The sequence below is a fragment of the Carettochelys insculpta genome, chromosome 9 (assembly GCF_033958435.1).
Source record: "Carettochelys insculpta isolate YL-2023 chromosome 9, ASM3395843v1, whole genome shotgun sequence".
NCBI classification, from domain to species: Eukaryota; Metazoa; Chordata; order Testudines; family Carettochelyidae; genus Carettochelys; species Carettochelys insculpta.
This window is the reverse complement of record NC_134145.1, coordinates 50608728-50623071: the sequence shown is the minus strand read 5'-3', so window position 1 is coordinate 50623071 and position 14344 is coordinate 50608728. Positions and strand designations below refer to the sequence as shown.

Sequence of the window (14344 nt, the reverse complement as noted above, 5' to 3'; positions counted from 1 at the left end):
TCAGACACTGACCGTATATCCCTATTTAATTGTGTCATTATCATTAGAATGACTCTTTCAAAGGATCAATGTTCACAAATAGGTCTGGCAGGCTTTTTCACTTTCAAGTTAACTATATCCTGCAGCAGCCAGAGATCAGGGATAGGAAGGGACAGGCAGGTGAACCTTAAGAGCTATTTACCAATTAGAGCTACTTGCCAATGGTACCCAGATTTTCTGGTGCCCTATGTAGCTGCATATTCTGTGTATGTATAAGGATGACCTTGAATACAGCAGCTCTCTGCCCATCATCATACAATGTAAGGCATATGTGTGAAGGAGGTTATAGTTACAAGAGAAAGTGAGAAGACATGCAAGGCATAATAAATGATGGAAGAGCCTCACAATGGTACATCTGACCCTATTGCTCCCTTCCCAAAAGCTCACATCAGCGACTGCAGATTGAGTGATAACTGGCTAAATGAAACAGACTAGGAAGGCTAGTTGGCAAAATGTGCTGATACAACAAACACCTGTTTGTTATTAATGATATCATTCTTATCTATATGTCTAGTGTTATTTCTCTACACATTATAAGGGGTTTTGAAGGGGGATGGGTCATGGTATTGGCTTGTGGTTAGGATTATGGCAGATTTGCCTTCTGGTGCTCATAGAATACCCCTCCACACACACAAAAAAAGGGGTCTGTGCAGAGTTACCATTTCTCGTGCTTTTGTTATGAGTCTCAAGATAATTATTATTCTCCTTTACACACCAGCTTCTGGAGTGAAATGGATACATGATGATTTCAGCCTTAGTTCTTAAAGAAAAAGTAAGTTTCTAGCCTTTATGGCTGTGGAGAAAGCTGCAAAAATGATCACAATGCATCCTAAGGGCTCAAAGTGCAGAAGGCAAATAAATATGTTTTTTTTTTTACATAATCAATGATTTTTAAGCCAATCTTATGGATCTTTGGAAAGCCTGATATGATTTTTGAATGTTTGTGGTTGGTAATATGGGGGACAAAAGCAGGGAGGGAAAGGTGCAGAGGACAGGCAGCTGTTGGGGTGGGGATTAGGGGTAGGGTAAGGTGAATATATTTACCAAAGTTAAAATTGGGAAACCGCATGGGGCTGCCCTGAGCCATCTGGTATCTCCACTCACCTGAGCCCTCCACCCCACGTGGGACAGTCACAAGCTACCTGGGGTTGCTGGTCACCTGAGGCATATTTCACCCCAGGTTGAGCACCCAAGCCTACATTGCTATGCGCTGAGTGCCTGGGTCCTACGCTGCCCTGGGCTGACTGCTTGAACCCTGTGCCACCCCAGCTCTGCAGTGCTGCGGCCTGACTGCCCGCACACAATGTCTCATGTCCCCACTGCCCTCCCAGATTCCTCTGGAGACCAAACTGTTTCTGACAAGAGTGGGTTTGTTCCAGTCTCTCATCTCCTGATCGGCACCGCTTGCCGCTGGCGAGAGGAGACACGGCCAGCGCCCGGAGTGGCCAGGGTACGTGTAACATTCCCTCTTATTTTGCCACGGGTGTGGAATAAATTTTGTTCAACTTGCTGAGGCCTGTGCACCACCCGCGGAAACCCTGCAGCTGTGGCTTGCTCTGCTGCCCCCCGAGCTCCCGCACACAGTGTCTCATGTCCCAACTGCCCCCCGCTACAAGCTCTGAGCTTCCAGGCAACCCCCGAGGGCTGGGACGGAGCTTAACAAAGGATCCGCCCGTGGATCTGGGTGCAGGAGGGGCGTGGCCTAGGCTGTGTGGGAGGGGCCGCCTGGTGGCGGGAGGGGCGGGCCTCGGCCCTGTGGGCAGGAGGGGTGGCTGCAAGCAGGCGTTCGACAGGGGCAGCCCGGCGGGGCCCTGGCAGTGGGGTCCTCGCGCGGCTGGCTGGGGGCCGAGCGGGCCGGAGCGGCGGCGGCGGCGGCCCGGCGCGAAGATGGCGGACGTGCTGAGCGTGCTGCGGCAGTACAACACGCAGAAGAAGGAGATCGTGGTGAAAGGGGACGAGGTGATCTTCGGCGAGTTCTCCTGGCCCAAGAACGTCAAGACCAACTATGTCATCTGGGGGTGAGTGGCGGGGTGGGGGCCTGCCCCCGGGGCGGGCTCGTCCATGTGCGGAGCGCCTACCCCACCGGGTGGCCGTGGTCGCGGGGGGTTGTTGCTCCTCCGGGGGCGGGGCAGCCGAGGCCGCGGTGCGGGGCTGGACGCGGTGCCGCTGCCGCCACCCTTGGAGCGGGTCGCGCCTGTTGCTTTTCTGCCCCCACGCCCGGAGCTCTCAGCTTAAGGTGAACGGCGAAGTCTCGGCTGCCCCCAGCCCTGAGCTCCATCCAGCTGGAGCGAGCCCCGCGAGGGGAGGACGGGGAGTGCCGAGAGCTGGCAAGAGGCTTATTGATGTCCCTTTCAGGTGTTCGGTTGTAGGTGTCTGTTGTCACCAGAGCACGTAGTAGGTGATGTTTTCTGGCTGAACGACAGGATTAGGAGTAAAACAGCTTGTGGGATACTTGGTGTTTCCTTTGAGTAGGAGGAGATGCTAAGTTGTTGTGTAGTTTTTGTACCTTGGTTAGTTACCTTTTCATGAGTCTTTGTTTCCAGACTGTCCTCTTTTCCTTGAGTAGGGAGGACAGTTGGGTCCACGTAGAAACTCCTCATCTGATCACTGTAAACTTTGCCCAGATTTGCAAGCAAATCTGTAGTCTAGTCTTTTTTTAGTGGGCCTCCTTGCTATAACACTACAATATAGTTTTGTTTCCAACTTTTTTTGGCAGGTAATGCATTGTAAACAAGTATATTCTCAATGCAAATAACTCCCGAGACAGTGTACCCCCCCGCCCCGGTGAACTTTCAAAATGCTAGTCTTTGTACCCCTCTAAATTTTGTAACCCCACAATTGCATTGTCAAAATAATGAAGGAATTGCTTCCGCCCCGACCTTCCTGTATCCCTTGAAAGTGAGTGTCACCTGGAACCTGTCATTTTTAGTTGGACTTCATTAAGTAGTAGCAAACCGCTTCCTTTCTTCCCAGAACAAGGGTACTGAGAAAGCTGGAGGTGAAAGGGAAAGTATTTTTCACAAAGAAGCTTCATAGGCAGGGAAAGGGGAGGCAGCAACACTCGAGGGTCTTTCAGTTAGTTATGTGAACTCTGGGATGGTATTGAAGATCTTCTGAATAAGGGAAAGAGCTTATTAATAAGAGACTTGTCAGTGGATGACAGGTGGTCGAGGACTCTACTTATAATGGTGGCCCAAACTCTCAGAAAACAGGTTAATTTATGATTAGGTTTAAAGATCAGTTTCTGACTGCTTCAGCTAATCTTTATAAGCTGAGGTATGTGACTTTATTACATTTCTTTAAGCGTATTCAAAAATTTGTCAGAGTTGTACATGCACTCGGCTCCTTCTTTCCTCACATGAATTCTATTAAAATGGATAATCCTAGGTAAGAGGAAGGGAGAGTTTGCTTTAGACTTTTTTAAATCAGATATTAAGTATTTTAGTGTTGTTTTGTTGAGCAAACAAGAAGACAGTTTTGGGGCCTCTCCTACTCAGTTGTCCTGGATACCAACAAGTAAAAATTAACAAGACTACAAAACAAGGTGGGTGAAGCAGAGAAGCTAACATCATAGAAATGTGGGGCTAGAAATGAGTCTGAGAAGTCATCAGTCCTGTTCCCTGCTCTAAGGCAAGACCAAGTAAGCCTAGACCCTCCTTGATGGGTGTTTGTCTAACCCATTTGTAGGAGCCCTCAATCATGGGGATTCTGAAACTCTCTCACAGGCCTCTCCCAGTTTTTAACTATTCATATAGTTAGGTTTATTCTAACAGCTAATCTACATCTCCTTTGTGAAATATGAGGGCCATTATTTTTTGTCCTTTTTTCAATGGACATGGAGATCAATTGATCACCATAATATTTATAACAGACCTTATCGTATTTGAAGATTTATTGAGTAAATTTCAGTCCTTGTTTCCTCAAGCTTAAACATCTCCCGGACCACCCCAGCTTTTTTTTTTTGTTTTTTGTTTTAACTCTTTCCTTCTAGGTCAGGTTTTTGAAACCCTGTGTCATTTTCTCTGAATGTGAGCCTTGGGTTCCCCTTCCTCCCCTGCTAAGTTGGAGCTGCCACTAGTGACTTGAGATGATGAGGGAAGCTTGGTACTGTACTCTGCACTTGCTGGTTCCTGCAAGCAAGGGTAGTGCATAGGACCACAGAGCCCCCCAGGACCACAGGGACATGCCCACCACAGCAGTTGCTTCTCTAAATAACAGCAGGCCAGGGCAGACAGGGAGCTGCTATAACCCCAGTGTGCCATCAAACAGGAGCTGCCAGAGCATGCCACACTTGCTCTTGCGCTCCAACCCATTGCTCCACCCTGAGTCACCTCCCGCACCCAAACTTCCTTGCAGAGTCCACACCCCTGACCCTGAACTCTCAACCAGTGTTCCCTTTAATTTATGTTCATGTACAGATTGAACTAAATGTGCACCAGTATGGAGATGGCGTGACATATCATATTGGTGCATGTGACAAAAAATCCTGTTAATATGCGGATAACTGACAACCCTTCTTGCAGCCTGGACAGAGAGGGTCAAAGACTTACACAATCATGGAGACCAGTGCTATTTTGTGATACTTAACATTAGTTCAAATACAGTTAAGATTAAGTACATTGGAGATCAGGGGGAAGCTTCAATTCCTACTGTGTATGTTCTGTGGATAAATAGAGCTTTCACTTCAGCACATTTTCAAAGGATTATGTTTGCTTAAAAAATCCTTTATCTAGTTGCTTTCTAAAGTAAATTATGGTGGTTTTTTCCCTCAATGGACACAGAACATTTTAAAAATTATATTTACTATTCTTTGTCTGCTAAGTAGATTACATTCACAGAGTTCGTGTGTGTGTGTAAATAAAGTTGTTTCTTGGCTTCGGATTTGCTAGTTCTTATTTGTTGCTCCTGAAAGGCAACTGCAGAGCCAAGGCTGAGTCAGTGAGCTGATGAGTAGATCCAGAGCAAGACTTTTAAGCAGTCTATTTACTCAGCAAAAAAGATGGTGCAAGGGTGGGCAAGATATGGCCCACTGGCTGGATCTGGGCTCCCAAGCCGCCATATCTGACCTGTGGACTTCCTGCTCCATGTAGCTCTCTACTCCCAACCCCGGGTGGGTAGGGGCTGCATGTGAAGCCTTCCTCCCTTCAGTGTCTGGAGCAGAGAACCACAGGGAGCAGTTTTGAGAGCTCTGCGGCCATAGCTGGCAGAGAGTCTGTCTCAGGATTCTGCAGGACTTCTGGCCAGAGCCTGCCTCTGACACTTCAGACCCTCCCTCCCTTGGGGCTGGCTATTTAGATCACTTAAATAGCCTAATGAGCCAGTTAGAAGGTGGTCTTATAATGCCATGTCCTGATCTACACAGTCGCAGTAGAGATCCAGTAGTTTTTTATTATCAATTGCAAACTCAGAGTAAAATTTTTGCCTAGTATGCATAAGCTTGTGTAGAAGTAAGCAGAAGGTCAAAGAAACAATGAGATGATCTAAAAGGATTTAAAAAACATTGGTAGTAGTGTTGTGCAGACCAGGGACTTTGTCTGTATGACATCACTTCAGGAGGTTGTTGAAAGGAGGAGATCCTTAATACTAGGGCTCCAGGTGGTTTTTGGACACCTACTAGCCAATGCAGGGGCGGCGACTTGGGCCTGCCTCTCCTTCACCTCCCCTAGCCTCATAAGCTTCTGGATGTGGCAGGTTGCTGGGATTTCTGCCAGATATTGATCCCCAAACCTGGCTTTTTGATATTAGCTGCCTTTTTTTTAAAAAAACAGATTTTGGCTAGTGTGTGTCTAATGAATTTGAAGCTGCACATCTCTCCTTTTCCTCTTTTCCCACTTATTTAATTCATGGTTTTGGCAGCTTATCTGTGCTTGTGGATAGTTTTTTTTTGAAAGTGACCAGTATGGTTAATTTCACTCTACCCTTTGTTAGTCCTAGCAGCTGGCAAGCCCAGGTTTCTGCAGCCTTGGGACCATATTACTACAGTGATTTACACTTGATTCATATTTAGGAGGTGATCTTTAAAACATAAAGGCTCAATAAGCTGAAATTCTGTGGCTAATGATATGTTGGAAAAGTGGTTTATTCTTGTGGAGAAGAGATGTGACTTTGAATATCAGGTTGAACTTCTAATGTGCTTTTAGCAGCTGTGTTGCTGAAAAATGACACCACCTGAGTCCAGATTTGTAAGTGCACTTCCATCATGTTATATCTTCTGGATAGCTTGCTGTCCTGTTCTTATAAGCATCCCTTAATGAAATGTTGCTTGTATCCAGATTTCCTGGCACCTCAAATATTTGGAATACACTTGTTTTTTGAAACCTCTTCTTTTCACTAATGTAGATTTTATAGTAAAGATTTTTCATATCTATGTTCAGAGTAAGTCACCTGGAGAACACTTTGTTATTTTTCAATGGATGATGAAAATCTTCTTGACCTCACATCCAGCCTGAAAGGTCTGATTAAGTTAGTGCAACTTTTTTGAAAATTAGGGGAATGAACATGACATAGTGGCTTGTCTTCTAAAACCTATTAAACCCCCTCCACCAGGAAAAAACCCCCAGAGGTTAATCTTATAGTTCTAGTTTTTGACATTATATGTTCTTCTCAGTCGCCTGAGTACTCCAGCTTTTTTTTCAGTTTTGAATACCTTCCATGTAGAGTTTGTGAATATGTTGGTAATGATTGATGAAACTTCTGTTGTATATATGTTGACAAATTTGTCAACAGCTTTTTATTTTTATAAATACTTTGATATAACAAATGAGATTAATGAGGAATGCATGCACAAGGAAATATGGTTGTAAGTAAAATCTGTTTCTTGATGTTATAGGACAGGGAAGGAGGGCCAGCCCAGGGAATACTACACCTTGGATTCTATCTTGTTCCTTCTGAATAATGTGCACCTTTCACATCCTGTTTATGTCCGACGTGCTGCAGTAAGTAGACCACTTGGACCTTTGTTCTTGGATGACATTGGAGGGAATGTGCTCTTTTCAGGAAATTAAGAGAACATTACGGTGGCATGAACTAGCATACCTACCAATATTATACTGTTCCTTGAGAGTTACTTGGTTAACAACATGATATAGCATCATTTAAACTGTGAACAACAGTAAAAACACTAACTTTAATAAGGGCAACTTTAATGACTTGCATTACTGTTTTCACTCCTCACCTACCTGGAATCGTTACTTGATTAGAACAGACAAGCTGTCATTTTAGGTACAGATGAGTGTTAAGTAATCCATCTGCACTTTTGTACTGAAATGCCTCAACAATTTTCTGACAAAATGTCTATTCTAGTCTTGTGGAGAATAATTTTTTGCTCCTTAGCTCTTCCCTTGAGGCTCTGTGTGCTTTAGGAACAGTGAGTTAACTTTATAACTGTTCACACATGGTCTCTGAGGAAGATTTGTTTAATAAAAAGCAGTTGCTGCCTGAGGTTGGGTGTCATGAGGGAAAACAATACTGGGCCCCGCTTACCCTCCACCCTATGTATCTGATTTCTCAGTTTTTATTTCTTTGTATATCTGTGTGTTATAAAACCGGCATGCCATTTCCAGTACAGCACTATCTCCAGATCTGAAGTGTGTCTGCCTCATGAAAGCTCATCACCTAATACATTATTTTGTTAATCTTCAAAGTGCTGCATGACTCTTTTTGTTTGTTTTTGTTTTGTTAGGATACAGACTAACACAGCTACTTCTCTGTTATTATTTAGGATCATTAAAGAGAGTTTCAGCCCAATTGCTGTATTGTGATGTCTTGTCGTCTTAATGGTATTTTAATACTTCACTGTAGTTCTCAATTTAAACTACACCATATCATGTTGTGGACCTAGTAACCGTCAAGGAACAAACAGTACAAGTAAATCACTTCGTGACTTGTACCTTCTTTCTTGAATATTTCATAAGAATTAAGATTAATTAAACTTTGTATAATATTTAGTATGCTGTTAGCATCTCATTAGTCTGACATATTGAAATTGATTAAACTGTGACCTGATGAAAATATCTGCGAAGCTGGAAAGCTTGTTGCTTTCATCAACATTTCACTCACCTTGCGTGTCTGAAATCTTTGATACTGCCTCTTAATTTTCTTATTGAATGAGTACGATGAGATGGAGGTATTGTTCACTGTAATTATAATACCTAACACTGAGTACTGAACTTCATGTGGATTTTGACACTTGTTTGAAAAGAGAACTTAAGAGAGAAGATTACAAAAGCCTGGGAAAAAGTATGCTGGGATTGCCTGTTGATCAAAAGCAGTGCTGGTCTTGGTGACTGAGTGCTTAAATCTTTTAGAGAAATGTGTGCATTTGGAAGTGCTTTTCCTATTCTGAACTCGGGTGGGAAGAGGGAGTTAAACGTTAAAATGTTACTTATTTGTAAGTTGGGGAACAAAGGATTTTTTCTCCCTATTCTTAGTCTTTCAGCTAGGAATTATTTGGTATATTTGAAGATATTTAGGGGAAAAAAATTTTTATGCTTATGTCAGTGGCAAAACTAAGCAGAAAGAGACAAAGCATGTTTTTGGTTCATTAATCTGTGTCTCAGTTGAAGCCTAGCATCCCTGCTACGTGTATTTAGTACTTAGTGATAGTTTAAACCCTCATATTAAAAGCTATCCAAATAAAGACTTTTGCTTACATATGGTCTTATCTTTTCAGAAATTTTCTACTCAGTTAATGTAAAGAACCAGATTAACACTAATGTTTGCACACTAAAAGCCACCTTCTTTCTTTTGTCCTTTTGAAGATCAGTTTATTAATTTTAAAGATACTCAAAGTATATTTTTAACAGCTTAACTGTAACTTGAAGTTAATTTAGTAGGAGAAATATAAATGATGTTTCTGAACTTGAAGTCAAAATGGAAATGGCTGATTCCGCATAAAAGTGCGATCAGATATGTTTTTCAGTAGCTGTAATGTCAGTTTTTGTTTTTTTTTTTTTTTTTTCAGATAGCCCTTTATAATGACAAACCATGTAAAATGAAAGAGATAATGTAAAGGTTTGTAGGCTAAACATTTGCTTACATTGAGAGTGTTTCCATCTAGTAGACTTTACTTGAAGGTAATTTATTCTGTACTCTGCTTAGGCACATAGGAGTACCTTGTCATGTTGCATGCAAAAGGACTACACTTAAATTGAAATAGTAACTATTTGCTGTGATAATAGGCTAGTCAGAAATTTTAAGAAATTTAGAAATAAATCTAGCCATCAGGATTTTGCTGGAGGTGGTGCAGATGACTCCAGAAATGAGCAATGTCATGGTCGATCTTGCCATTTATTTTATCTGGAGTAATTGTTGAGACTAGTATATGAACTTTGAATTTTGAATGCATTTCAAATTAGTTATACATCCCCCCAAAGTTGACTTGTATTTTCTAATACACCTAGAACATTCTTGGTTGCTTGAAAAGAAATTGTGGTTGGGTAGCTGCTGACCTGGATAGTATGTTGGTGTCATTGTGCATTCTAAGTGGGGCCAGTTCTATTTTTTTGTGTTATTGAAAGTGTTTGGAGATAAACCTTAATTCCCCCATCTTTTCTTGTTTTAGCTTATGGTTGACCACACCCAGAAACATGGTCTATCATGGATATAATATATGTGCAAAGAGAAAAGCTTTCCTCACTTGGGTCATTTTATGAAATAATTCATTTCCTGATGAAACAATGCTTTCTGTGCACATGCTTAATTTTAAATTCAACTACTGAACAAATCTACAGTAAAAGATACTATTTGTCAACATTATATCATTCTTGTGAACAATATAAAAGGAAAAATATGTGAAGTTTAGTGGTTCTGTTCTGTCATGTGTTGCCAACGGTGTTTCCAAAAACACATCTTGTGTGTGGTTGTGTAGTTACTCAGCACTGTGAGTAACGTTGTTAGCAAATGTAGTAGATGAGGGTTCTTCATTTCTAGCAGATATTTCACATATCTTGTGACAAAATTGTGTCTGAACAGTAACTTTTAAGTATAGGAAAAGACTTACACATGCCATATTGGTTTGTATTTTGTTTTGGGGCATCTTGGTTTTTTCGGTGTGGTAAATCTAACAGCAAATCTTAAATCCTTGTCAGACCGAAAACATTCCTGTGGTAAGAAGACCTGACAGAAAAGATCTACTTGCGTACTTAAATGGGGAAACATGTGAGTGAAATTCTTCCTTTTATTACAGCTGTAGTGAGTGCATTATAAAATTGCTTCACTCTTGGAGTGGGGAGGATGAGATTAAATCAGACGGAAGCTGTATGTATGTTGGAGTATACAAGGCCTGTTCAAATGGGATTATAGGTCAACTTCCACCTCTGTTTTCAACTTTATTTTTCTGTCTCTGTCATTAGTAGCTGTACGATAACATAAACTGCTACAGCTGTTAATGCTGCTCTGTGGTAGGGATGTGCAAGTACTTTTTTTTCTGTAGTGTCAAAAAGACTTATTCAATAATACCACATGTATGTTATACCACAATTGAAAGTAAGAGATACAGGCTGCTTCTATACTCTCTCTCCCATCGGAGGTGGCATGGTAATGAGGCAATTCGATGCAGGCTAATGAGGCTCTAATGTGCATATTCAGTGCCTCGTTAGCATAATAGCAACTTTGTGAATTTCAAAGTGCAGACTTTTAATTGCAGATTGACAGTGAAGATGTGGGCAGTTTTGAAATAAGTGTTGCACTTTGACATTCACTTACTCCCACTGAACCAGAATGGAGTAAGAGAATGTCGAAGTAGGGCACTTATTTCAAAGCTGCTTCCATCTTCACTGTCAATCTGCAATTAAAAGTCTGCACTTGGAAATTCACAAAGCTGCCATTATGCTAACGAGGCACTGAATATGCACATTAGAGCCTCATTAGCCTTTTTCGAATTACCTCATTAGCATGCCACCTCCAACAGGAGAGTGAGTGTGTAGAAGTAGCCACAGTGCGCTACAGTATGGCATATTACAATAACAGTGGACAATCAAGGCGTCACAAGAATGAAATGAGGCAAGTGCACTAACCATAATGGCTACAAGAATAAAGTTAAATACATTGGACTTGGTTCTCCTTCATCGCTGCTTTTTCCACACAAACTGATCCATTATTGGGGCAAATTAACTTGCCGGCTAAAGTAACCAAGAAACAGGGGGAGCATGTCTCTCCTGATGCAGTGTACAGTCACCATGCACGTCACATGTGCCCTTGCTTTAAAGGTGTTACTTCTCATTCTGCCAGGGGCTGCTTCACCCTCCCTTCCACTGCAGGCCCCACCCACTCCACCTCTTCTCTCAAACTCTACCCAGCCTCTTCCTTTCCTCCTCCCCCAAGCATGGCCCATCCTTCCTCCCTCCCTGCATTTCTGGATTGCGGTGGATCGGTTGTGAATCAGCTCATTCGCGGTATTCGTGCTGTGGGAGGGAGGGGGGGAGAATCAGGGATACAGCACTGATCAGCTGACTCACAGCACTCCGGACCTGCAGGGAGGGCAGAGGATGAGAAGGTAAGTGGGTGAGAGGCATTTGGGGAAGGGAGCTGGCTGCATGTAGAATCCTGAGGGGCTTGGACACCACTGTATTCCATGGTAGCACTTGTTCCTTAGCTCAGGGGTTCTCAAACGTCATTGCACCCCAGCCTCTTTCTGAGAAGAAAAAATTAATTTTATGACCCCAGGATGGGGGACTGAAGCCTGAGCTGGCCCAAGCCACCCCCACATCCCATCTCAGGTGTGTGCGCTAAAGCCTGATTGCCCCACTGCTCTGGGCCAAAACCGAAATGCTAGGGCTTCAGCCTTGTGTGGGAAGCTACAATCTGCGTGAGCACTTGTAACTGTTGTAAGCTGAAGCCCTCAGGCTTTAACTTCAGCCCTGGCCAGTGGGTCTCAAGTTTCAGCCCAGGGTCTCAGCAAGTTGAAGCCAGCTCTGGCAACCCCATTTAGAGAGGGTCACGACCCTCAGTTTGAGAACTGCTGCCCTGCTTGCATAGTGACTTGTTTGCTCTTCCGGCATTAAAATACAGGTTATCAATAGTCCGAGAACAGAGTTGTTCAAAGATGTCAGTGTGTCTTTAGATGAATACTAAAAGTACCATGTTGTCAACTCTTTGTCTCTGTGATTTTTCTTGCAGTAATTTTTAGTGAATTGGCATTTGAGGCTGCTTACTCTTTGTGATATGTATGGTAAGCAGTCTTTTATTTCAATCTGTGGCCATTAGTTTAAGTTTCTCAAGGGTAAGCAGGCTTTCAGAGAGAAATATTTTGTAATCTATAATCAAGTGTTACCTTTGTGGTGCTGTTTGCTTCCTGAGTGCACATCTTTTGAATACTTACATAAAATTTTCTCTTTGAACTTTAGCTACGTCGTCTAGTATAGACAGAAGTGCACCACTTGAGATTGGACTTCAGCGATCCACTCAAGGTAAGATTTAACTGCCAAGTAATGTTGATACAAATTTTATGAAAGCCACCACAGTCCTTCAGTTTTAATTTCCTTTTTTTCCTTTAGTTAAAAGGGCAGCAGATGAAATATTAGCAGAAGCAAAGAAACCAAGAATAGAGGTAATGCAAATAATATCATCCACCTGAGTTGCTTGTGAGACTTACTAGATTTTATCTATTAAAATTTAGGTAATCTTTCTTTCCTTTAATGGGAGCAGAGTGTGAACCCAAAGTAAATGGGAGTCCCTTATATGAATTAAAGGGAGACTGTTCCAATATTTAGTATGAATTTCAGCCTGTGCTTTGAACTTTGATATTTGACTTATAGGCTTAACATTTTAACACTGCAAGGGGCCAGTAGTATAGGAGGGGAAATCTGCAAATAAGATCACTTTAAGGGTAATGAATGTGTATTGTGTATCATGTGGCCGGACAGACCGGCTGATGGGGGTGTGGAGGGGAAAGTGGGTAGTTGTCCCTTAGCCCAATAGCCTGTTTGTTTGAGTGAGGGCTGCAGAATTGGGACCTCAACTCTGGCAGCAAGTAACGTAGGTGTGTTTCATCCCTTTAATTTGTTGCTACTCTGTTCCCCATTCAAGACTTTAGTATTTAATTTGCATATTCCCATCATTCTAGGTGTATTTATCAATGGATTGTCCTTATACTTGGTTTACCGCTTAAGTTTATTGCAGTCCCCCATTGCTAGTGTTAGTCTGGTTCAAGATTGTGGCGGGTGATTTAATGGTGTAGTTACACAAGTGCATCTTCAAAGGAATCTATTACATATATCTGTTCAGTTAAGAAGTGGGTACCACTGCATATGATCAAGGCCACTATTCTGTGGTAAAATCTGATTTGATGTTTTTTTCTCAGTTACCTTCTTCTGTTATCCTAGTCCAGGCACTCTGCTATTGCAGGGGAAAGGGAAGTCAAAGGGGACAGTTGCCCTGGGGCCTGGCAATTCAAAAGCCCTTTGAATTGCTTCCGGAGTGCCATGGATCTGGGCCCTCCACATCTTGCCCAGGGGCCCAACAAGTGTGTCAGGCTTTCTGTCTTATTCTGTTGATTGCTAAAATACCTCTTTGAAATTGGTTATACACATGTCCCACGTGTTCAAGGCTTCTTCTTAGATGGTCAGAAACCGCCATTATTTTGAAACAAAAAGTAAATTGTCCTACATTGACTTCAAAAGGATGATGCTATTGATTATAAAGTGGATTAGATATGCTCCCCTTTAGTGAGGCAACTAAAGATTAGTCCATCTCTTTCTCTTTTACTTGCCTAGTTCTTAGTAGACAAGCACTAACTAACCAGTAACTGAGTATATCACTAACACTTTCCCTACCAATTTTTGCTTAACTTTTTCAGATCTATGCAGAAAAGCATATAATGTCGCTTCACTTTAAGGGTTGGTTTGTACTGTGCTACAGTTATACACATTTTTTTATGTGCATGTCACAGATCTGTTGATACAGTTAAAACAATATTGGGTTGACGGAGGCCTGTGCAGAATAGTATAGGCACACAATCGTCAGGATACAGCTCCAGTTTTTTGTAACCTAAACTCTAGTTTAAGTATGTTCTGGAACCATGTGGCAGTCTTGGTGTGTCCAGCTGTGTTTTACCATAGCCATAGCCAGATCCCCTATTTTAGCAATTATAGATGGACCTTATCTGTCTTCATTCTTTCCTATGGTCCAGCAGTTTCCTGTGATTGCTTCTTTTACTGACCCAGCTAATGACCCCTTATTAGTCTTTTGAAAAGCAAAGCAATTAAAAGCTAATTATTTAAGGCTAATCTGTGCCGATTAGTGTTCTCTTCAAAGAATTTTGGCTGCTGCTTGATTCATGAAAATAATCTTTATGAAGAATTAATTG

The 14344-nt window shown here is 42.3% G+C and overlaps 1 protein-coding gene across 1 annotated transcript in view; it reads left to right on the top strand.

Annotated features, from left to right (window-relative positions):
* The first annotated feature begins 1836 nt into the window (after positions 1-1836).
* The window catches only part of CDC73 (cell division cycle 73), a 171748-nt gene continuing 159240 nt past the window's right edge, over positions 1837-14344 (top strand). The window contains exons 1-5 of the mRNA XM_075002235.1: positions 1837-2057; positions 6869-6974; positions 10128-10197; positions 12384-12446; positions 12534-12586. Coding sequence (XP_074858336.1) covers positions 1927-2057; positions 6869-6974; positions 10128-10197; positions 12384-12446; positions 12534-12586 — 423 coding nt within the window. The 5' untranslated portion in view covers positions 1837-1926. The remainder of the gene's footprint in view (positions 2058-6868; positions 6975-10127; positions 10198-12383; positions 12447-12533; positions 12587-14344) is intronic.